The 24,930-nt window shown below is 37.7% G+C and overlaps 1 protein-coding gene across 2 annotated transcripts; it reads right to left on the reverse strand.

The window, feature by feature from the left end:
• Window positions 1-12,795: 12,795 nt before the first annotated feature.
• On the reverse strand, window positions 12,796-23,606 carry KERA (keratocan). Of its 2 annotated transcripts, none has more exons than XM_072401236.1 (3): window positions 23,502-23,606; window positions 21,169-22,061; window positions 12,796-13,904 (listed from the first exon to the last, which is right to left on the reverse strand). In XM_072401236.1, exons 2-3 carry the CDS (start codon window positions 22,052-22,054, stop codon window positions 13,735-13,737), a joined length of 1,056 nt encoding a protein of 351 aa, XP_072257337.1. In that variant the 5' UTR covers window positions 22,055-22,061; window positions 23,502-23,606; the 3' UTR covers window positions 12,796-13,734. The 2 variants fall into 2 exon arrangements, with proteins under 2 accessions (XP_072257337.1, XP_072257338.1); XM_072401237.1 differs by lacking the exon at window positions 23,502-23,606 and adding an exon at window positions 23,262-23,454.
• Window positions 23,607-24,930: the final 1,324 nt, after the last annotated feature.

Here is a 24,930-nt window from a genome sequence, read left to right on the forward strand (position 1 = left end):
CTCAGTTTGAAGTTTACTTTGACATCTGAATGGGGCCATTGTGACTGTTGGACCTGGGAAGTTTGTATATATGTAATTATGCTACAACTGCAGTTTACACAGACTTTTAAAGAACAGTGCAGCAAGAAACAAAAACCCAAACACTCTTTACAGTCTTACTAATTATTTGTATTTGTTTTTGTGTGTGTTTCATTGATGCATTGCAGAAAACACAATAAATTAAAATGAGAAATGAGAAAGAATAGATATTTAAATATTTATTATGGCTATTATGGCTTAAAATAATGTGGATACCTGAGAGCTAGATTTTTCTAATTATTGCTTAATTGTTTTGTCAATCTTCAAGCCACTTACCACAATTAATATAGGTAATTGAAAACAGCGAAATGTATATTATCTGAAAAAAGATTAATAAAAAGGCACAGTGGTTTGAATTTTAACTAAAGTAACGGATAGCATTAAATAAAATAAAAAGGGGAACGGGAATAAAAAAAAGCCATTTAAAGTAAATAAATCAGTTGGAGGATTTAAAAAAAAAAGCCAAAATAATTTAGAAGAATCATGAAGATTATTCATGTATCCCAGAGATATATATTGTGTTCTGGTACCTCTTGGTGAAAGATACAAGCCATGCATTGTAGTTTATGTCTGAGCACTGAAGTATATATTTGGAATTTATAGCTCAATGATGTTCCAATGTTCTTATCTTTTTATCAACCCCAGAACAATGGAAAGGCAGTCTTCCATGTCCCCTGTCTCTCGTGTCACCACTGATAGCTATGTTTATTTGCTAAAACTTAACACAGAACACAAAATAAACATTTTAAATATTGCAGCATACCAGTCCCTAGGTAACTGAATTGATTTTCTTTTCTTCGGGCCTAGAACAAGTATAGAACATGCTTGCTGGTCTTGCCAGTAATGGAGGTATCCTTGTCACTTCATGTGAGCTGAAAAGAAAGAACAAACATCTTGTGTAAACTAGTGCCATCAGTGCACCACATATTAGAGCTGGTCAAAGACAGTGTACAACTATGGCTCCTTCCTCAAAGCGGAACTTTTATTAAAATAAAATAAATACCACTTATCTTTGTTACCACAGATCCCTTGATCCCTTCGCAGCTGGCCTTGATTCAGTCCTGTGCCACCCTGGATTCCTATAGAAAGTAACATTTGTGGTCATAGGTCCACTTTAATACACTGGAGAATTTAGCATGGAATTATGCTGTTTTGGGATTACAATATAACAATAAGGGAAGACTCAGACCTTCATTGGGATCAAGCAATTCCTAGTGGCACCCTGTGGCTGGCACCTTGCCAGCTTCCCAGTCACTTTCACAGCTGTGCTGTTTCCTAAAGAACCAGAGTCTGCACATTTGACAGCTGGCAGCAGCGAGTGGTACCTGTACTGCTCATTGTTGCCCCCATTCATTCTCTGGGGAGCTACCACTGGAAGAAGCTACTATTAGCATTTCCCAAGAGGCAGTGGTTCCCTGGCGTGAAGAAGCAGTAAATGCACAGCATCTTCATTGCAGATATGAACCAAGCTTTAAGGGCAAAAAGCCTAAGGAAAGAAAACTAACGCTGCCACCATATCTATGGACTGTTAAGCTACAATATTTTACATTTTGCTTTTTGGTTTAGATTGGTTTACACTTTAAATGCATCAACACATCAAATGCATCGACATTTGTGTCTTTTTAAATGCATCTCATACCTGTTTCTCAATAAATCATATTGAAATAATCACTAGGGTCACATATTTTCCACACTTTCCCTACTACTGATTTGGGGTAGAGAGTGCAGGGTCAATAAATTGCCTGCATGTCCTAACGTGAGTCTATGGTAAATGTCCTGTTACCCAAAAGGTGCAAGGGCTGATTTGTTAAAGCTCTCCAAGGCAGGAGAGGATACACTTTCATCAGTGACGCTGGGTGATCCAGAAAACCTGGAATGGATTTCTTTAAAGTCATTTGCTATTTGCTAGCAAATGTTTTGAATCCTGGACAAGATCCATTCCAGGTTTGCTGGATCACCCAGCTTCAGTGATGAATGTGTAGCCACTCCAGCATTGAAGAGCTTTAATAAATCAGACCCAATGACTACACAGAGTACTGCCAGCTTGTCAGTAAAGCTACCTTTAGGTATACAAAGAAGCCAAATTTGGTAGGTCATGTGCCAAAATCTACCTAGTCAAATTGTATCCAGAGGGCCAAAAGACCATTATTCAAATCTAAATGTGCAATTCTTTAGGAGAATTAAGCATTTTTGACACATTAGACATTAACTGTGCAGTAATTGCATAGATAAGAAATGATTTGATCCACAGTCATTCAAAGAACAAAAGTGAACCCTTTGGTGGCAATACCTATGGAGGACAAACTTATCTTAGGAAATATTAGGGTAGGCACTAGGGGACACAAACAACTAGGCCACAACTTTAAAAAAAGAAAAGCAATACACATGATGATTCTTTGTTCCTAGGGATTGCTTCCAACACTAAGAAAGTTAATAAAGTTCCTTTTACAAAAATCATTACAATTATCTAAGAGTTTTAAGCACAGACTATTTACCTATACAACACTGTATTAAAATGAAACACACTTTTGCCTTCCTAATAAGTAGAGAGGGAAAACTTTTACTCACAGTTGTATTTTGTCTGCAAATAACAGTTTTTCTGATGTAAAAATTTGCTGCTTCAATTACAGTCCAAGGTAAAGTGAGATATCTGACTGGGAGGCTTCTTTGTGAGTAAAAATAGGAAACTTTCAAATAGCTTTATCTAAATTTCAGCCTAATATTGGTAATTTCCTATGTATTTTACAGCAGCTGCCATTGCTTACCTTTACCCATGAAATTAGTGTAGTTATGTTACATATGTAAAAATAGGCATCGACATCAAAGTAGTGTCTTGTGGTTGAGTGTGATTGAAGATTGCTGCATCAATGTTTGCAGAAAGTTGATGTAATAATGAATGCAACCACAACCATTTTCAAATGTTTTCCAACAGCAGTGAGCTGAGGACAATAGCAGTTGCATCAATATCTGAAAGTGTCCAGCCACTTAAGGGCAGCCAGAAGAAACGTGCTGCATTATACCTCTGAATATGTGCCACTTACTTCCTGTTTCTTTACTGATATCACATGCAGTTCCCTTAGCCCCCTATGATTTACTAGTCATCTATCTGTTTAGTTGCAACTAGATTTACTCTCCTTTTCCAGGAATGTTGCTGATTAGGAAAATTAGAGGAAGTGAATCACTTTAATAGCAACACACATAGTAATGAAAAAAATTGGTTCTAACCCAACACTTAAACTCTCTGTCCAATGGGGACCTATGAGTGTATCGGGAATTTGACCTAGAAAAGTCAGTCCCGGCACGGTAAATTTTGTACTGAACACAATGTCCCTGCTAAATAGATCATACACCTATAGCCTTATAAAGAACAGCCAAAAGAAGTCATACAGTATAAGTTGATATTAGCACAAACTGATAGTGACAGCACAGAAAGTCTCTCAGAAACTAACAACAAATCTTTGTGAATGTACAGTTTTAGAGAATAGAGAGGTATATCAAAAAGAGTTCCCACTGAAACTCTGTAGCCAATTTTACTGTACATTTTTTCAGAAAACTTTGGGTTATGGCTGTTCTCCCAGTTTGATTTTGGAGGTTTTAATTGTGGTTACTCTTGAATCTGGGAAAACAGATAGCTTTCCCAGTGTTTTAGGCTAATCACATTTTCAGACAGAGAAGGCAAGTTATTATGTATATATTTTATATAATATTTATCTGCTATACTCCCTATAAACTCTTTCAGACAGGGTCCCCTTTTCCTTCTGTGTCTTTGTACCTGACTGTCATTTGTAACCCCTATTTAATATACAGCACCATGTAATATGCTGCCACGTTATAAATACAGTTTATTATTAATAGTAATAATAATAATAATAATAAACACTATAAAATTATCACTATAAAGCAAAAACATTATAACGTTATAACATCAGCAAGCATGGCCACATTCCCTTCATTGAAAGCTACAGGCATACAACCTTTGATGACCAAAGCAACATCCATCTGTTAAGATCCCCCATCAATATTTTCTTCAAGTAACCATGAAATTAATGCATTTAGCATTGAAACCAATAAAACTTAGTTTTAGTTAAAAACATAATTCTAGATAATACCATGTTTTTTAACATTTTATTTCATATGTTTAAAATATAGTAAGAAAAACACCATTTAAAAAAAATGTGCCATTAAAAAGGTAAGTTTCAGTATTCAGTGGGTAAGATACTAAATGTGTTTATATTTTCTGGAGACATACTGTATATACTGTAAAACAATCATATTCTTTGCTATTACAAAATAATGGTCAACCCCCCTCCCAGGTTTACTGCACAATCACAAGAGCTGAGTTTCTCCAGCAAAGGCTTAGCTAAGGACAGCTGTCTTTGGCAGCCCTCTTGTGTGATTTGCCCAACGAATGTAAGCAATCATAACAGGGCTCCTGTCATCATTGCTTGTGTTTATTACATTCATTCAGCCAATCATGCAAGAAGACAGCTGAAGACACTTATAGCAAAATCTGCTTGGTCATGTTGTGGGGATGAGCCCCCCCCCAAGTTATGGGCCTGGACACTGCTGGGGGCAGCTGGGGATCTGTTTTTGCCAAAAATGTATGGGGCTACACATGTTTTACCCCCTTTCTTCTTTGACAAACCACAGTACAGGCGACCATGGAATCATGAATGGGGGTGACATGTTCACTGCCCCATCTCCAAACCAAGAAGGCCCCAAGCCAATTAAAGGGTCTGGTTTTAAGAAATTGGAGGCTACACAGTTTTTTTATTTATTTATTTATTTTTTTCTCTACATTTTTTACAAACTGTCATTTTTACCTTGGTTGCTGTAACATTTGCACCATTTGACCCATGTCATTTTGACCTGTCACTTTAGCCTTAGTCAGTGTCACTTTATTTCATGTTAATTTGCGTGGACCTTATTGGTAACTGGCAACTAAAGCTGGGTGTAGTGCATCATCAATGCCACCCATAAGTGTACAATTTTAGTGAATAGAGTACTGACAGGCAGCAGCAGCAACAGCAGGAGGAGGAGGCGGTAGGCCCTAAGATGGAGCTGGGATCGCATTGGTAACTGGCATGTAGAGCTGGGTGTAGTGCATCATCAATACCACCCAGAAGTGTACAATTTTACTGAATGGAGTACTGACAGGCGGCAGCAGCAACAGGGGGAGACGGTGGGCCCTGAGACGGAGCGGGGACTGCTTTGATAACTGGCATCTAGAGCTGGGTGAAGTGCATTACTAATGCCACCCAGAAGTGTAAAATTTTAGTGAATGAAGTACTGACAGGCAGCAGCAGCAGCAGGAGCAGACGGCGGGCCTGAGACGGAGTGGGGAACACATTGGTAACTGGCAGCTAGAACTAGGTGTAGTCCATCGTCAATGCTACCCAGAAGGGTGTAATACAAATATCTGAATTTTGTGATTAAACGTAAAATGCCCAGACCAAGATGTTTTGTGGGCCAGCACTGTTGCTGCGGTCTGTGGTGCCGGAAGCGGTAGGAAGGTAGACGATATTGCTAGTTTGCATCATGAAGTGGATGACATGGATGCCAACTCTTAACCAACTCTTAACCTTACAATGCTTAGCTGAAAAATTAGGCAAAGGCAATGGTAGCTATCAGTGTGGCAGTACTGGAGGTGGAGAAATGTAAAGTATATTGTTAGCTGGCACAATGGCAAGCATGACATTGGCAATGAAAGCCACCCCTGGACGTTGCGATAACTAGCGGAAAAATATAACCTAAGCAGGCTCAGCTGACAGGGTGTTGGTGATAGCCAGCCACAGACTCAGCACAGGAGCAGTGTGGGTTCACAAAGGCATCTTGGTTGGCCAGTGGGTCCTTGTGTCAGTCAATCAGTGACATCTGCAGGGGGGATATTATAGTTGTTAGTAACCAACCTTTCAATAATTTTTAAAAAGGTGAGGCGATTTACATTTTCCAGCGACAGTCGTGATTGGTTTTCCGTGACCACTCCGCCAGCGGCACTGAAGGTTCTTTCAGACAGAACACTGGATGCCGGGCACAAAAGAAGCTTGATGGCATACTGTGCCAACTGCAGGCAGATTTCAAGCCTGTTGACCCAAAAATGAATGGCGTCACTACTGTCAGGACAGGCATCCTCCTTATAACTGCTGTCATCAACACCACCAGCCAGAAAAGAGCCAACGTAATCGTGCACGATGCGTTTAATCTGCCCTCGATGGTTATGCCCCCGCACTTCACTTGTTTGAGGTGGCCACATCAGGTTTCGACAGGCATCCAGAAAATCCCCCCCTGCCATGCCCTAGATTTTGGATGTGTGCGGCCTGCTACCACTACTACTGCTGCTGCTGCTACAGGAGGATACGGTGGAGGCAGTGTCCGCCTGAGCTCCCTGTGTGGAATTTGGTGCGCGGCACTCCTCACACAGCCGGTCGCATAGTATTTTACTCAGGCGGGTCCCCTTTTCTTTCTCTTGCGCCAGGTAGGGTAGAAACTGTGACATTTTGTCTTTGTGATCCAGATCCTGTTTTTTGATGCTGCAAATGCAGGGGTCCCTCCGTAGGCATCGCAACATGTGGACACACATATAAAACAGGGGTTCCCTGGGCTCATCCTCCTCTTGTTCATCATCATCATAATCATCTTCATCTTCATCTTGAAACTCCTGATGCTGACCAATGTCCCTTCTTGCTCCTCCTGATGCTGGCTGTGCGCTATGGAGTGTAATGTCACCCTCATCCTCCTCCCCCATTTTTTCCCCTCCTCTCCCATCGCCACTTTCCATTAGGCCACACGGTATTATCAAGCAGAAAGATGATGGGTATGATGTCGTTCCAGCCTGACCGCTCCCAACTCACAATGTTTGTGGCCTGCTCAAAGGGGGCCTTTCCATCTGCAACAGCGTTTCCATCTGCAGCCACTGGTCTCTGGCAAAATATCCCAGTTGTGTGGCTGTACCAAGGGCCCCGCTGACCAAGTAATTGCAGATGGCTGACTTTTTCCCACACAGACACTGGAGCATGTGCAGGGTGGAGTTTCATCTAGTCACAAAGATGTCATCTAGTGTCACAAATGAATCTATGGGGTGGCAGCCTCTGTTGTCTCTGGATCTTGCTAAGCGCTGCAGCAGCAGTAGGAGATCGGTGTACATGGCTGCAGATGGAGCAAGCCTGTCTCAGTAAGTCCTGCAGTACTGGGTACATGCGGAGGAACTTCTGCACCACCAGGTTCAGTACGTGCGCAAAGCAGGGCACATAGTCTCTGCAGCCAGATCCTAAAGTTTATGACACCTGGAGACACAAAAGTCCAACATTTACAACACATGTTATAAACTAGAGGGTCTGGAAAGATGCTGGTTGTCAGAGAAAGAAATATCTGATAAAGCAAAGTTTATGACCCTGCTCTGTTGTACTTTTAAAGAAAGTCCCCAAAGAGGGACTCCGTTACATTTAAAGGCATATCTGACATTAATGCTATCCCCATTATCACACCATGTAGTCAAGATGGTGAGCTTTGATAAATTATTATACCCTTTGCAAACCTTGCCCCTATGGAATAAAACTGAACAGAAGATTAGGCAATTCATTTGGAGAAGGAGAAAACCAAGGGTTTCTATGCTGAAATTGAAGCTACCCAAATGTTGCCTTGGGGCCAACCTGCCAGACAGGCACCTTTATATTCTGGCAAGCCTTTTTCAACATGTAAGAGACTAGCTTAACCACACATTCCTTCTCCTTTCATACTTTCCTTCAACCTTTTTTTTCCAGTAGATGTTAAGCAGAAAATCATAATAAAGGACAGGACCCTTACCTGGAGGGAGGTTATTAGGCTTATGGGATTCCCCAGGTCATTGGCATTTACAATGCCATTAACATTCTCCTCTGCTTTCCCACAGAGTATGGACTCCGTCCCTTCCCCTTTTTGGTCTATTGGGGGATTACCACAATTGAAGATGTGTTCAGCACATATGGTGTCATTTGCATCACTTTGAGCCAATTATAACTTAGAGCCATAACAACATATATCTTCCCTGAGGGACTTCATGCTCCAAGACTCACCGATACAAAATGAATAATAGTGGTCAACGTAGCTCCATTTGTCAGGGGAACAAATTTGGAACGTTCAAAAACCTTCACCGTGTGTTTAATAGTGCTCCTAAATCGTCTCCATGAAACTAGATTATGGCTTGTCGCAAACGTTCTCTTGAGCATCCTGACCTATTTTATTTGCTTTGGTAATGCCATCATATAGAGAAATTTTGGCAAGCAATGATACGGTATATGAATTAAATTACAGGACTTCATGGAGATCCCTGTCCAACAATGGGGCTGTTGCATGTAGGTAGGAAGGACCCATTCTTGTCCCGTCAGCTTGTTCTAGGTATGCCTACAGCAACGGAGGTGAAACTAGCTCTACCTAAGTTATTACTGATCAACAAATCAAACACTGCCCCTGATGTAGACACCAAGACAAGACATATTTTCAATACCCAGAACAGCTATATAGGTTATGAGTTCTTTAAAGACCAATTGATTGATTTAATGACAATGTTCCAATCTTCTACATGGGTCTTTGTGGAAAAGATTTTTGGGTCGTTGGGTGCACTTGGATGTATTGTAACTTTAAAAGTGGCATCTGCTTGATCTGTTCTGCTTTATCAATGTGTTATCAGAGTCAATGGTTGTACATGCGTTGAGTTAAAATCTACAATAACTTGTAATGGACTTGTGTTGGTTGGGTGCAGTGGGGGAGCTTACTTTATTTTGATGGATTTCTTTTTTGTGTGTTTAAAGTTTTCCTATTTTACTATCTTTGTTCTGATGCGTGTTTGTTCTAATTTTTTTCTGTCCCTTTCTTCTTCCATTCTCTACATACAGATATATATCATAAGTGTATTTACATTAACTTTTTTTTATGTATCTGATGATCATTATAATAGTCTCAATAAAAATTACTTGCACACATTTGGTTCATAATTATATGGAGAAAAGCTGCTACTTGGTCTAGACTTATTAGGTGCATTGTGTCCAATAGTAAATCCAACCCTCCAGGCAACATGAGCTGAAAAATTCACTGTCTGGCTTTCTCTAATTAGGCAGTCATTTGGTGCCTTTGCCTTACTCGAAAGCTTTATAGCAGCTAGTAACAGGAATGGCTAATCAACACACCAGTTCAAACCAATAGAAGACTGCAGCATCAGGGCTCGATTTGTACTTTTTTCTCCCCTAGGTTGGCGACCTTTTGTTGCCCCTCACCCTAACTGGCTCTTAAGGCCATGTTCAGACTGGTGGTGAGGTTGTGGTGCAGTTACTGCTTTGTCGTGTCAGGGAAGCAATGCCTTGGGGGAGACGCTAAATGTATCTTCTCCCCATGGCAGAATGAATTGGGGTAGCAGTGAGGGGTTCAGTACTACAGACTGCTTCCCGCTATCAAATGTGCAGACACTGGTCTTCGGGAACCAACACTGTGGTTCCTACAGAACTTAAACCAAGCTGGGAGCCATGTGGGACCACTGAATCCTTCGGTTAAGTCTGAACCTACCATAATTATATTTTAAAAATGAATTGTCCATATAACAGGACATTAAAGTATAATAACACACAGACACACCTACAGACACAGATACACATACATGTTATCAGCTCACTTACCAGTGCAGAAAATTATACATACACACATACACACACACTATTTTTTCTTCATTCACCATCAGTGATCATAAGTCGGTCCTAATGTCCTTAACTAGGTGACCTGAAAATTAAATGTATTGTTGCACTCATCCCTTCATTCATGGATCCATCTAATAATTATGGCTAGTGTGTATATGTAGCTTTGCATATATAGTGTGTGTTAAGGTTTCTATGAAATTAAAAATAAGAGTCTATGTGAAGTGTGCCAACATGCTGGAAAGTATTGCTATTGTAAACTGAGATTTTAACTGCATGAAACAACCCTGAATTTGTTAGACAATTGTAACTTATTATATATTTTGAAATATTACTCTTATGTGCCATTATTCTGGAGATAACTCAACAAACTTTCTTTTCTCAACCACCATCAGTTTTCTTTACTGATTGCTCCAAAACCCATCTGGCAGTGACAGCCTGGGCTGCTATAAAAATCAGGGACCAAACATAAATTAAGCAAACATGATGTCAGCCCTGACATTATGATCACATGAAGGCTTAAAGTTTGAAGCACGGAATAAGCCTACAGATGGCCCTGAATGTAGTATAGTTTATCTGTTTAATATTGTAAATGTCAGATACTAATAAAGTGATGAAAACACAAGCAGGACATCTTTGACATATTTTCAGCCTGTTATAACTTTTTAGTTATGGAGTTCATGTCAAGTTAAGCAGCACTTGCAGTCTTACTCTCCATAGGTGGGGTTAAGGTTACTGAAACTCCTTTCAATACAGGTTGACATTCAAATATCCGGCCATCAATATTCCTACAGATTTCCGGCATAGATTTCGGAGCGCATTTTCAATTTTACACTGTTTTCTGGAGGCGCCGTTATGTTTTGATGGCGCTGTACTCCAGAATCAGCTGTTGAGTCTTGCTTGGACGTGCTTTCGTGCTCATTCCTTCTCATTTTTTGCTGCTGTATAGCCCCATTATGGATTCAGCATCCATTTAAAGGACTGTACATGTAGTCATTTTCCTGGTAAATATATACAGCATATTTAACCGTAAAAAAATCAGTAATTTTCGAAAATCCAGCACTCTTCAGGTCCAGAGGTTGCTGAATTTTTGAATGTCAACCTGTATTAGGGTCTTTTCCCTGTTTACTGCAAGGTACACTATAGGATTTATCATTTTTGATAGGCGTATGGTTTTACTGTGCTGGAAATACTATCACATTTAATTCAGCAGAAATTACATTCTCCTTTCTGCAAAAAAAAAACATTTTTTTTTTTGGTCATCCTGAAGTATATAAACTTTCTGAAGAATATAAGTTCAAATGTGTGTGATATTATATTTATTCAATGTCCCTGTTTTCTGTTTATTCAATTGATGGATATAATCATGATGATACTGATGTGAAAAATATAAATTGTCCTGTGTTAGCAGAGTTTCATGCTTGCAGATGTCCACGTCAGTAATTGTGTCCTAAATACAATACAGTATTTGTGTGGGTCTTTGTTTTCATCAAAACAGAACATAAACAACATCAAAGCAGTGAATATGACATTTGCCAATTTCTGGTGTAGAATATTACAGGTCTTTTTGTTTTCAATGTCAGTGACCCTCCACCAGAAAATGTTTGATACATGTCAAATTCTCTGCTTTGTAAATAGACCTCAAAATGTTTGCTGTTTTTGACCTTAAGGGACCTTACTTTAGCTTCCTTGGAAGTGTGAGTTCTCCCCTACATACCACAAACATCTTACCTGTTTAAAAAAGATGGCATTTGCTTTCCTTTGATAATGATTGTTATAACTGTGAGATGTGTAGATAAAGTTGTGCCCTGACCATATTGTTGTAGGGGCTAACATAGAGTAGCAGAATAAATTTGTAAGCTTTGATTTGTAAAAAGAAATGCTACAACCACTTTTCAGAGTATCAAAACCCTTTCACCTCCTCCTCTTCAAGACATGATTTTAACAAGACTTGTTTTCACAGCTGTAGAGGGTGCCAGAAGTGTTTGTGATGGAACTGCCAGCCGTCAGGGTCAACTGAGGCTCATCACTAAGCCCATAAGTTCAGTTGCTCAGATGCCTGGTTTCGAATCCTGCAATAATGTAACAACAAATAGGAAAATGGTTCTCCTAGGTTCAAAGCTTAACCTTAAATATCTCACTTATCTTATTACTTTATTGCCAAAGGCTTTTATACAGTAGGACCCTTTCACAAATGATTATACATTGTAAATGCTTAGCCATATAAGGCTTTTAAACATATAAAAGTGTGAAATATAATGGTCCCAATTTAATAAAGCTCTCCTAGTCAAGAGAAGATTGATGATCATGGGTAAACATGGGTGATCCACCAAACCTGGAATAGATATTTTAAAACCATTTTCTATTATATGGCAAATGTTTTCCATCTTGGACTAGATCCATTCAGGGTTTGAATATAATGTATGGTATAAATAATGTAAATAAGCTCTACTGTTGTTTTATGCAGCTGTTTAGGTAAAGTTTGGCTTGGTTACATGATTGAAATTTTACAAATCCTTTGGCCTATGTAGCATCTATAAAACACTATGTTAAAGTGGAAAGATTAGAACTCTGAGAAGATTAAAAACTTTGGTATACATATACTTATAATATATAGGACAATATTGGCTTTCATAACCAACTTCACCAGCAAGCTATTTGAAACACAGCAAACATTAGTCACTTAAGCTGCCCCTGCATCAGCTTGACCACCTGCTCCCATTGCTTCTGGGATAACTGAAACATATGAGCACTACTTGTCATTGCCTTTGCCTTTGCAGATGTACCCTGTTAGGTTCTTTGAAAGGCACACTCCAACTCAGCTTAGGTTGGCGCTTGAAAAGTCTTCTAAACATGTCCTTATTGCCATTTGTGACTACCAGAGACTAGCAGTAATTGTACTGAGAGTAGAGGTTCTGTTGTTTTCCTGGGGGCAATAGTGTAAGTGCACTGGACTCACTAGCATTAGTTAGCTGGTATTTGCTAATTGGGCATTTCTCAACGTTGTTATCACATGACCATAAGGTTCTATAATAAAATGATAGGTAAAATGAGAATATTGAATTAATTTTGTTTACAATTTAATTTTTTTAGGTATTATGTTTAACTTGAGCCCATTTATACATATTACAAATTAAGAAGTATGAGCATAGACACATACATTTCATTAAACTGTTACTTAAACTATTGTGGTGCATAATACCAATGTAGATCATGGTTTAAAACACCTAGTCAATGTACTGAAAGTTGTGTTAAGACTAAAGAAAAAAGTTTTATTTTAAATACAGATGATGAGGTTTCCTGTAAAGAAATGCACTGCATAACTCTAATTTAAATAGAAAAAACTGAATACATGGCTTGTGGGGTTGGGTTTACCTATAGCTATCTAGAAGTCTCACTTTAAAGGATAATGCTGTACAGTTACCATGCTATTCTCTCCTCTAGTTTGCAAATGTGTGACATCATATTCCTCTGATAAGGGCCAGATTTATATACAGCCAACATAGCTTGTGCTCTAGGTTGGGGGAGCTACCATGACAGCACACAGCCTCCTGCATATTGTTACTGTAAAATATAACATTTTTAAACTGCTTCACTTCCTTTATCCAGCTAGGTCCTCATTGGTGCTGCTCTTTGATGATTTGTGCATTTTTATTGGTGGAAAAGTGTATTGTGTTCTTACAGTTTATTATTAGAGCACTGTCTCGTTTGATGTCACTGTGTTGGAGATATGATATATGTACAAATGCCATGGGTCCCCCCTCCCCAAAAAAAAAGAAACAGCTAAGTTAAATTATGTAAGCATCTTGCAAAATATAGGTGCTTTTGTGCTCCATGCTTTGCATGGAGTTCTGATTCATTGCTTTTTATAAACAAAAACATACAAGACCCCCAACTTTAAAATATCCAAAAAATCACCTAGGGAAAAGAAGTCACCTTAAAGTTTAGGTTGATCTAACTTTTTTTACACATTTAGCTTAATTATAACTCCCATTACTCAAATCACTATAGTTTGCAAGAGTCTGAAACAAATAACAAGATCAAGTGGTATTGGTGGCCGAATTTCATTTCCATCCAGTCGCAGGTAACGAAGACGAGGACCATGGGGATAATGAGGATCAAATTCTTCTCTTACTTCATTGGGGCAAATAATAGTTCCATTTATATCTGAAAAATATAAATATATGCATGAAAGTGTGACATTTACTGTATCTGAAGAAACTAATCAAGTTTTTGGTACATAGTAAATGGTAGAGCATACGGTGTACGTGCATTGTATGCTTTAGTGGTTTACTGCATTGTAACCTTTTGTACCTTGTAATGTAGAGAACAAAACCAAATATTTTGAACCACTTGAAAGCATACAACAAGGGAATAGGTTGACGCATTACATTTTCAAGTTTACTGATACATACCAGGGGTTTCTTGATAAACACAGTTTTTTTAAGTGCTGGATAGTACATTAAGTTCAAGAAACATTTATCAAGAATACAGTTGTAATAGTAAAGGTATAAAAAAGCCATTTGAAAAATATGGCTTGAGTGCAGGGACAGACTTTTATTTCAGAAAATCTTTAGCCAATAAAACTGTAAACAAAATTCCTATCAACATATATAATGTTGAGCGACCTACTAGTGACAGATTGAAAATTCCAGATTCAGTGGTAAGTCTTTTTTTTTTTTTTACAGTATTGCCATGTTGTCCAAAGTAACTTTGCCACACAGGTTTTAGTATTGTACATATCTATGACCCCTTTATTGTCCTGCTTGCTTTCTATTGATATGGCTACTTTTCTTCCCCATGTGTTACCTTTCCATCCATTCAACTCAGCACTCACCTCTACATCTGTGCTGATGCTTTGTCACCTATCCACCACTGTACTTTTTTTCCTGCTGTGTCAACCCCTTCACTTGTTTAAGTGCAGCAATATTATTTCCACTTTTATCTCGTATCTTTCTCTGACAACTTCTGGTCCTGAGCAGAGATGCCTGCTTATACACAAATGCATCACAGCCTGGCCCTCAGAGTACTCCTTCTGATGTTACTCCACTGTATGAGTGCTAATATAGTAACAAATCAAAACCAAGTAGTCCATGGCAATGGCTTTAAAATATCAGTAAATAATGATGTATAAAATAAAATAATAAGGTAATCTACTGTTTCTTACATAATATGAGTGTTAACAATATACATATTAACTAATGGTTTTACATCTGGATGTGATAAATCGCTTGTTTTTGTATTTTGAATAGGTAGCAAAAAGTAAATGCAAATTGCAAATTGCAAGAGAATTGCAAGAGAGTGATATATTACTTAATGTGACGAATGTTATATACAAACATAATTAATGTTATGTCTCTACAAACTATATCTGCTCTTGTTAACTGCCTAATCATGAAAAACAGATGTTTTGGGGGGACACATTTTCTAGAATAGCTGGTAGAAGAAGGAAAAAGTAAATGCTTCCCAAACCAATATATTATCAGTGATGTCTATGATAAATACAGTATTAATATAAATAGTATAAAACCTGAGAGCCATGGTAAAACAGTCTTAGCGGCATAGACTTAGCTATATGGTCCACCAGTGATCTTCATGTTTAAACAAGCAAAGTGTAAATATGTATTAGGCTAAAACAAATAGCACATTTTGATGTTAATAAAGGTAATAAACTGACCTTGAATTTAGTTTCCACATAATTTACATATATAATATATTAACTGTAGGTTTTCAATTCATGACACTTGACAAGCAAAGTTCACATATAAGTAATAAACCAATAATTACTGTAAACATTTACTGTTCCTTATTCACTGTGTTTCCTCACCTCTCATAGACCAAGATCATGGTCTTACCTCATACACCTTTCCCAAACCACTATTTACAGCACCTGCCACAGCACACACCTGTAAGAGTGGCCTAGGACACATGAGCTGTAAACGTATTGTACCTGGCCCAAGAACATACTTCCACGGGTCAGGGAGAGTTGAACAGCTACATTTCCATATAAAATCATTTGACTTGAATCTCTTACTGTAAAGAATTACAGGGTTAGGAAAGTGTTTGCCTACTTAAATAGTGTTATTTAATGGTAACTTTCCTATGCGATTTACCCAGTTTTAGGCTAAAGGGTGCCTAGTATCAGACTGACTGTAGGGTGTTTTGTTTTGGAAACAAAGGAAATCTAAATCTTGTGGTAGTTCCTTCTAACCAAAAAAACTCAAGGCTAGTTCTTGATTAGATGCTAACATACATAATCACATAGTTTGTCTCGACCCATGTGTTTTTAACATTCCTAAATTAAAGCTACAAATACCCAATGCTCTTTCCACCAACACCTACCCTACATTTGCCATTCTCCCCTGTAGATATAAGAAATACTGTATGTCTCCACACTGAACTCTTTACCTCTATCAGCTGTGAAAAATTACACAATAATAAATATTTACAATTTTAATTTTATACAGGGACTAGAGGAAAATCTTAGAGATAGAAAAACCTAAAATATTTTCCAATACTAATAAGGTTTTTGGTTGGTCACAATTCCTGATAGGCATAAAGCAATTCATTTTTGTCACAAGCTGACAAGTTCATGAATACCCCTATCATTCTAGTACTAGGCAATTCAGCTAGCATACCATCCCTCCTAAAACAAGCCTGGACTGCATTAACATTTACTAAACAACTTAAATTGTCTGCCTCTTGTCCACAGAAGCTCACTCATCTGGGTGTTTTTCCGTTCTATTCTTTGCAGTCACTCAGAGCAGGTGGTGTTTTTCTAGAAGACAGTATGAAAGTAGCCTGGAGGCATAAAATATCAAAGAGCACATCTTTCATTCAGGCCTGTCAGACCTGAAAAGATCCAAGAGTCCAAGGGAGAATAAAATGTCACTTTTCTTTGTTTATATCCTACAAAGGTTAACACAGAAAGGCTATTGCTGACATCTTTCCCCCACGGATAAGTTTGCAGGTGGTTTTGTTAAAGATGAAAATAAAAAGAATACTTTTCAGCTTGCAGAAATAGCGCAATATTTTTTAACTAACAGTTTTAAACAGAAGTTAAAAATGTGCATGTATGCCTTAAATTTGTAAACATTCTACTTTCCAGCTCATGCATTTATCTCGAGAATACCAGAAGTCAGAAGCTGATCTTTGCCTGATCCTGCCAGTATTGTCATCATTGGACGACCATCATGATGTGGGCTAACAGCTTTTAACTGCATTTAACATACCTGACTGATATATCTTAAGGGAATAAAGTATGGATAAGAATGCACATGCTAAGATAACATAGGTGCAAATGGTGTATACTGAGTACTGATAGTCTGTAGCAACTTTAGATCTATGATCATTACATACCTTGGTTGACAGCAAGAAAATAATTGCCATGGAAAAGTTGTAAATAAATACCAGCCTACCTGTTATAAATAGTGTATAAATTTATCTTTCCCACCACCTACTTTGCTGAATACCACTCCATCAACTCCAAAGGAATGAGACTGACACTTGCAAGAGCGTTGATCTCCTGGGTCCCCCACAGCTTGCACTGGTTCTTACTGCTGACCTCCATTACCAAAGATGATGTGAAAGCCAGCAAAATAAACTAGTGGAGAGCTGTGGGAGAATAGATCAACACTCTTAGAAGTGTGACTTTTTATGCATTTTTTAAGGGACCAATCCTCAAGAACAAAATAGCAATCAGTGGAGTGAGGATCTGGAAGGGTAAGTATGCACACTGTTCTTTTTACTGGTATGCCGTTACTGAAAACATGTTTTATAGCAACAATGCTAATTTAAAGACCTTGTAAAGTGCTACTATTAAATGGCCAATGAATGATACCCAGAGTCAAAATACCAGCATATGGTATATATAAATAAGTACTTTGATTTTAATAGCTATACAGGTGGATTGAACACTTGCAAAAAGGTGATAACACTGTAGTGCTCTGTTGAAATACCCAGAGCATTGTTACCCTCTCCTACCATAATTTTCAAAAAAATAAGAGTAGGTCATGACATTGCCTCTTCCCCAGTGGCCCAGTATTGTTACTGCATAAGAAAAAGGAAGGTCAGTCCCACAGTTGCTATGTTGATTGCAATTTTACCAAATTGGCCTGGATAGTGCAGTAATGAATGCTGGGGATAAAAATGTATTTCTGAATTACACCTTCATCTTCTTTTTGAAGGAGAAAAATAGAAGTCTCGTGACCACCAAAAAAATGTTTTGCTTTGCCTGCATTATTATCTGAAACAGAATTCAATAGGCTTGCTGCTTTAGGAGATTTAGAAGAAGACTGTATGTTCCCTATGCCAGCGGTCGCCAACCGGTGGTCCGGTCTGCAGGAAAATTTTGGTGGTCCGCAGCTCTGGCCAAGTGCGCCCCCGAGCATTGTCAGGAGAAGGACCCAGCTGGGAGGGAGCGCCGGCCAGAGCCGCAAACTATGTCCCCAGTTCGCAGGCTCAGGGAAGTGGGTGGGTTGTGTCTCTGGACACAACCTGCCCAATCTCCCATCGAGGGTCTGAGCGGGCGGGTTCTACATCATGACGTCACTTTGGGGGAAGATTCTTCCCCTTTGAGTGACATCGGGCTCCCTGCGCATGCGCGGTCTGGAGCCAGAAAATTTAGTGGTCCGTGAGTCCGAAAAGGTTGGCGACCACTGCCCCATATCATAGAGCACTGAATAGTTTTAAAGCCTTGAGCTGGTGAAGCAGTAAGAAAGTGAAAGTAAGTATCAGTGCAGGGGAGTGGGATTCTCAATAAACACATTGCCAAATTTACTTTAGGGGTCTATTTATAAAGAAGGAATATGAACCTCAGTAGCATTCTCTGGTGGAAAATGTTCTTTTCTCTTTTTATTTTGTATATTTTTCTAACAAAAAGAAAGGTATTTTTTTACTAAAACAAAAACAGATTTATTGTGTTATTATAATATTTATATGTGTTGCTTATATAAACTACTATATATTTTTATAGTGTTTGGGTTTTTGTACTAGGTTTTTTTTTGCAGTTTTTTCTAGGATAACAGTTAATGGGTACTATGTACCCCTGTATTCATTCCCCAGAATGAGACAGAAGGTTTGTATGACCCCTCCTTTCCTTTTGGGGGAGGTCAAGGGCTTGGTTTGGCCCCAAAGTAACCTGTGGGCATATTTGGCTGAGGCTGGTATTAACAGGAGAAGAACCAATATTTGCTGTTCCCCTTTACTGGCTTGCCAGGTTCTATGCCTGAGAAAGTTAATCATTTAGACTAGTGTGGGAAACCCAGTATTTATGTCCACATAGCTCAAACACCCTAATCCAATCATCATGGAATGTGGCACTGCAGATTGTTGATTGTGATTGTTGATTGTGAACCCTCCTGTTCTTAAAACATATTAACACCCTTGGTGTCAGGGAATCTACATAGGTGTTAACACAAATTGCAGGGCTAAAGGTGTGAACTGTTGTCAAAATGCTGGGGGAAAGATAGAGGGGCACTATAGGTGAAATAAAGATGGTGTTGATGCCCACCCATGTTCAAAGATTGGTGTTCTATTTTGAGGTAGTTGGCCTCTTTCATGCCAAACAAGTTGTCCTCTGTCCAAAATACGCATCCTTTTTTTTCAGGAATATGTTCAGGCATATGTTGGACAGGGATTTTATGTCAAGGTAGAACAACTATCTCTGAACAGGGATGGGGCCCTTAAACATACTTTTTATAAACTATTTTCTTTTGAGAACTGCTGATGTCCTCCTGACTACTCTTTCTTTAGAGGCTTTGTTATTAACTACATACTAAAGTAGTGAGTGCTACCAAGGAAAGAGACCCAAACATTCAGAATAGAGTGTTCCCAGAGTGCCCAGCCTGAAACAATCAGTAGAATTTATAGAAAGAAGAGAGGAAAATACAGGCTTTTGTAGGGCAAGACTTTTTTTGTTTTAAAAACTGAAATTTTATTAATTATATCAATTCTATACACTAAACAGAGGCCTCCTGTGCTAGACCCAAGCTAACACGGGTTCACTGTAATAACAATTATAAAATGGTCAAAGTGCATTTAACAATATATCAAAGCGGCAAATCTTGTTCCCTGCCCGACGCGTTTCGCCTTGTGTGGCTTCTTCAGGGGATTAGGGGACAAACAAGATTTGCTGCTTTCATATATTGTTTATTGCGCTTTAACCATTTTTTAATTCTTAGAACAGTGAACAAGCGTTAGCTTAGGTCTAGCACAGGAGGACTCTGTTTAGTATATAGAATTGATATAATTATTAAAATTTCAGTTTTTAAGACAAAAAAAAGTTTTGCCCTACAAAAGCTTTTCTTTTGCTCTCATTTTTCTATAATTTCTACTTATTAACTACTTAGACAACCACACATAAAAAATAAAGTTTAAACCAACTAATGAAAATTTCAACTTTTCATTGCTAACAAATTTTGGGGTCCAATCTGACCTGTCACCCATCATAATTTTGTAAAGGTAGTGCTCATTGCAAGTAGTAGGTTCCAAGATTTGCCAGTATAGCTTTAATTCAAGGAAAGTCATGGATTAGTATAAGGCCTCTCATTCAAAGAATGGGTGTTTAAATTAAAGTCTTCCAGGTATGCTCTTAAGCACTTTTTTTAAATTACACTAGTGAGGACAGCCAAGGTTCAAGTGACTCAAAACCCTGTATTTTGATTGATTCTTACTAGAAAGTTTACCTACAGTCCATGTTCTCTGGACATTGCATTTCTGTACTATAAACCATTGTAACTACATAAAACATTACATATTTTAAACATGTTAAACCATTCCCCCTTGTCGATTCTATTAGAAAGGCAAATGACACTTATTTGGAGCATTAGCTTTGAAATACAACAAATTTTCATTCCATTTAAACTTTTTTAGAGAGTTTCATGCTGTCCAAACTGAACTGAACATTATCATAAGAGATGACAATTTGGTTGATTATAGAACAAAAGACTACCACTGACCGCAAATTGGTAACTTTAGTTGGAAAAGTTTAGAAAGTTAGATCAGGATACATACTGTGGCATAATGTCACTTAAAACCAAAATCATACTTTACAGATAATTTATATGACACATACAGCAATAAGCTGTCAGGGGTTCTAGCCTTTCCAAGCCCTAATAAACAGAGCAGTTTTTACTGTCTTTGTTGCTGCTGGAAATGTTCCCTCATTTACTGCTTGGTAAAACTGTTGACAGCAGAACAGGAAGTAAGGAGAAGTGTCTCTAATAGAGAACTCTGGATAAAAAAAGTTTTCCATTTATTAACTGCCTTTCAAGGAAGTTCCAGAAAAAAAACAACAATGATACTGCATCTTAAACTATGAAATTGAAAATTTGTATGTTTTTGTAGACTGGATTTATATTTTGCTCCTATTGATAATTCAAATTATTTAGTGTTTACCCTTGAGTGCTTACATTTTCTATAGTTGACTTACGTTTTATCTTGTTGTGATCAAGGTGAAGACGTTCCAGATGACCATTAACAACTGGTACTGATGTCAGTTCATTGTGTGACAACTGCAAGTCTAACATAGATGTCACATTAAATACATTTGTTGGCACACCAGAATCAGATAATTTGTTATAGTTTAATCTAAGAAAAGCTATTTTAGGTATATTGTTAAAATAGTTATTAGGTATAGCCTCAATGTTATTGTTGTCCAAATACAATTGTATAGTGTTAGATGGAAGGCCAGTTGGCATTTTCTTGAGTGAATTTTTGGCCACATTGAACTGCATCAGGCTTTTTAATCCTGTAAGAGCATCAGCTTGAAAGGAACCATCTGTGAGCTTGTTATGGTGTAGATCCAATAGGGTAAGGTTTTCTAAATTCTTAAAAACACCTTCAGGAATCTTTGAGATTTTATTCCTTGCCAAACGAAGTTGCTCCAAAGTGCTTGGCAATGGTTCTGGTATTCCATCTAATTCATTGTCCTCTATAAATAAGTATAAAAGGTTCTTCATATTCTTAAAAAAATTCTTCTCAATTTTGCGGTTGGTCAGCTTATTTTTATTTAGATTAATCCATCTTAGCTGAGTAGCATTCACAAATGCCTTCTCATTCAGTGCTTCAATAGCATTATTGTGTAGATATAGATACCAAATTCTCGATGGAATGAGAGGTACTTCTTTCAGACCTTTACTGTCACAATATAAAGCACGTGGGAAACTTGTTGGACAAACACATTCTTTAGGACAATCAAAGGCAGCTAAATGAGAGGGCTCCAAGTCAAAATAGTCATAAGCTTGTGTCTTAGAAAATGTGATGAAGAAAATCAACAGAAAAAATATAAAAGTTCTGAAAACTGCTTGTGTTTCCATTGCCAACCTTAAAGAGAATGATAATATTATTATTCAGGGTCACAAGAGAGTGACAGGATATTTCCATTAATGTAATATACAGTTTTCCATCCCCGATATCAAGTTACAACTGTAAAAATACATGTAGGCCTTGTAACATTTCTGTCACCCAGCATTATGGGATGTCTAAAAATTAAGGTATACATCATACCCCATACAGTGGACCAGATGTTTTAGTGATTTACATCACACTCAAGCCTACTTACTGAGAACTAGCTACATCATCTCACTTTTATATTTCCATAATCCCAAAAGGCTAACACAAAGCTAACACAAAGCTCCCTTTTGTTCTGAGTTTCTACAATCTTCTGCAATATAGAGTGAAAACTGGTCAAATGGGAACAGTGAAAACACAGATTGAGTTGTTCAAATCAGGGATCTTTTCAGCAATTTATTCACAAAACTTTCTTCAATATAAAAAGTCATCTGGATGGAATTACGTATGAATATGTTATGCACCCGCATTAAGGATCAAAGGCCATTTAAACAGCTGCTTCTTTTGAATGCTTCTCAGACCTTGAGAGGTCTGGATGAGAATCTCTACCCTCCAGCTATTTGAATGCCCTTATATAAACAAAAAACTTTTAATCAACTCTTTGAACATATTGTTTTAATTGCATTAAACTTTTAATAAAGAAAGTGACCCACAATCTATACTAGCTCTGTGGTTTAAAATTAAACTGTAAGCTTTATTCTACAATAAAAAATAACAAAAAAATTGCATTAACCATGATAGCAATTCATATATACACATGAACAATCAAATTGATGTTATTTTGATCTGTTTCACACAATATTAATACAATAAACATTTTAGCAAGTTAAACACTGCCTTACTTGTCTAGTGTTAAATTACACCAATGTAGGTGATGCTGAGCTTAGTGCCTCCTTGCTAAAATGTAAAAACAGTTTATTTTATGCCTAAACTAGGCATATTTTAAAATTACATTTTGTACAAGACAGCAAATGAATGACATTTGGAGGCATCATTTTACAAGATAAACAGCTATAACTTGGATTTTATCCAAAAGTAATAAATGCAAAAGTCTAAATGAATACTGAAATTGAAAAAAAAAAATCTATAATGAACATACTCACTTTTTAGAGGATATGATAGAATATGTTTCAAAATAAAAATGCATTAGTAAGATGTTAAAAGATGCATTACCTTTTGCATGCAGAAAGTTGTAGTCCTTCCTCACACTATGTGATGCCTGTTTGAGTTCACCTTAAAGTGGAAACTCTTGGCTCCTAGCAGATTGTTTTCATCCTGTCCTTAGAGGTTTAACTGCCTATTACATCAACTGAACTCTTCTCCTTAAACTCACAGGCAGTCTCCTATGTTACAGTTTATTCACAGCAGTTTGCTCTAGTGCTCATTTTGCTGATGTTTGAGCTGCAAGCTTACCTCTGATTTCCTGAATCCCCAGTTGTTTTGTGTTGCTCCCTGGTCAGACTATGACTGAGGTAAAATGCCTAGTCTATGAATGCTCCCTGTCTAATATATATGCACCAGTGACTACAACAGTTAACCCATAAAGCATCTTTAGACTCCTCAGCACCTAAACACCACAAAGGAGGACACTGCTGGCTCATATAAGTTGCTGCAGGGCACAATGCTCTATTCTGCATTCTCATTTTAGAAATGCCACAAACAATTTTAAGCATTGTCAACATATTGGGTGGTTGTGCATATTTTTTGTTGAACATCATTTGCCAAGAAGCACATGACACTGCAGACAGCATATAAACACAGGGTACAATATTGATTTAAGAACTTTTTAAATGTTTTAAAACTATGATCAAATTCAAATGATATTTAAGTTTGTATATAATTTTGTTTCATTTGTATCTCTTTATCTGTACCTTCTACTTGGAAATGGGGAAAAAGAAGTTTAAAAAGTTCTGCTTTCCCTCTATTTGACAGACAATTTACATATATTAGGTTTGACAAACGTTGGGCACTGTTTTGTTGTGTCCTCATTGGTCATTACCCAGGAGGGATAGTCAACTGTTACATATTGTAGCATCATAATATATCCTGAAAATATTTTCAGAAGTGGTGGAATTAGTGGTCAGTGGATGCATTTGCACAATTAATAAACTGAGCAGAAATATCTTAACTGGAGCAAGTAAATGTTAACAGTGGATCCCTAATCTATCATGTAGATCAATATGACTAATCATATGTCCAATCACAATCAACATCTGCCTTGACACATCCTATAGTAATCAAATCAGGATGATGGAGATACTTGTGAGGTTACAAATGCTAGTGTATGTGTATGTTCCTAACACTTGTTAGACTTGAGGAAGATACTTGAATGAATAACACAATCATTACATAACTAACCCAGTTGAATGTCCCTAACTGCTCATTAGGGAGGCCTGTGTGCTCCTTTGTTTCTGACTGGTAATTCCTGTTAGTGACACACTGATTAATAGGACAAGATTTCCTTGTCATCTGTGACATATTTGACTTAACGAGAAATAGAAGTGCATGCTACTTGATTTGACCTATAAGAGGTCCAAAGGACCTAAGAACTCTTTTATTGCACACGATGGACTAATTGTGAATGCCCACCTGGCCAGATGAAAAGATTTTCTAAAAAATGCTCACCTCCATTTCCAGGTATATATGTAATGTCACTGTAGGTATTGTTATATTAAACAGGGTTGGCATTGATGGAATACAAAAGGATACGAAAATAAAGCACAATAATATGTGCAGAATAAAAACAGTCTGTTCAAGTTTTGACTTTCAGACAGTAACAGGATTAGGTATATAGTACCAAAGTGTGTACAAGAAAAAGAAAAAAAGTTGATTTTTTAGTTTT

The sequence above is a fragment of the Pyxicephalus adspersus genome, chromosome 2 (genome assembly GCF_032062135.1).
Source record: "Pyxicephalus adspersus chromosome 2, UCB_Pads_2.0, whole genome shotgun sequence".
Lineage (NCBI taxonomy): Eukaryota > Metazoa > Chordata > Amphibia > Anura > Pyxicephalidae > Pyxicephalus > Pyxicephalus adspersus.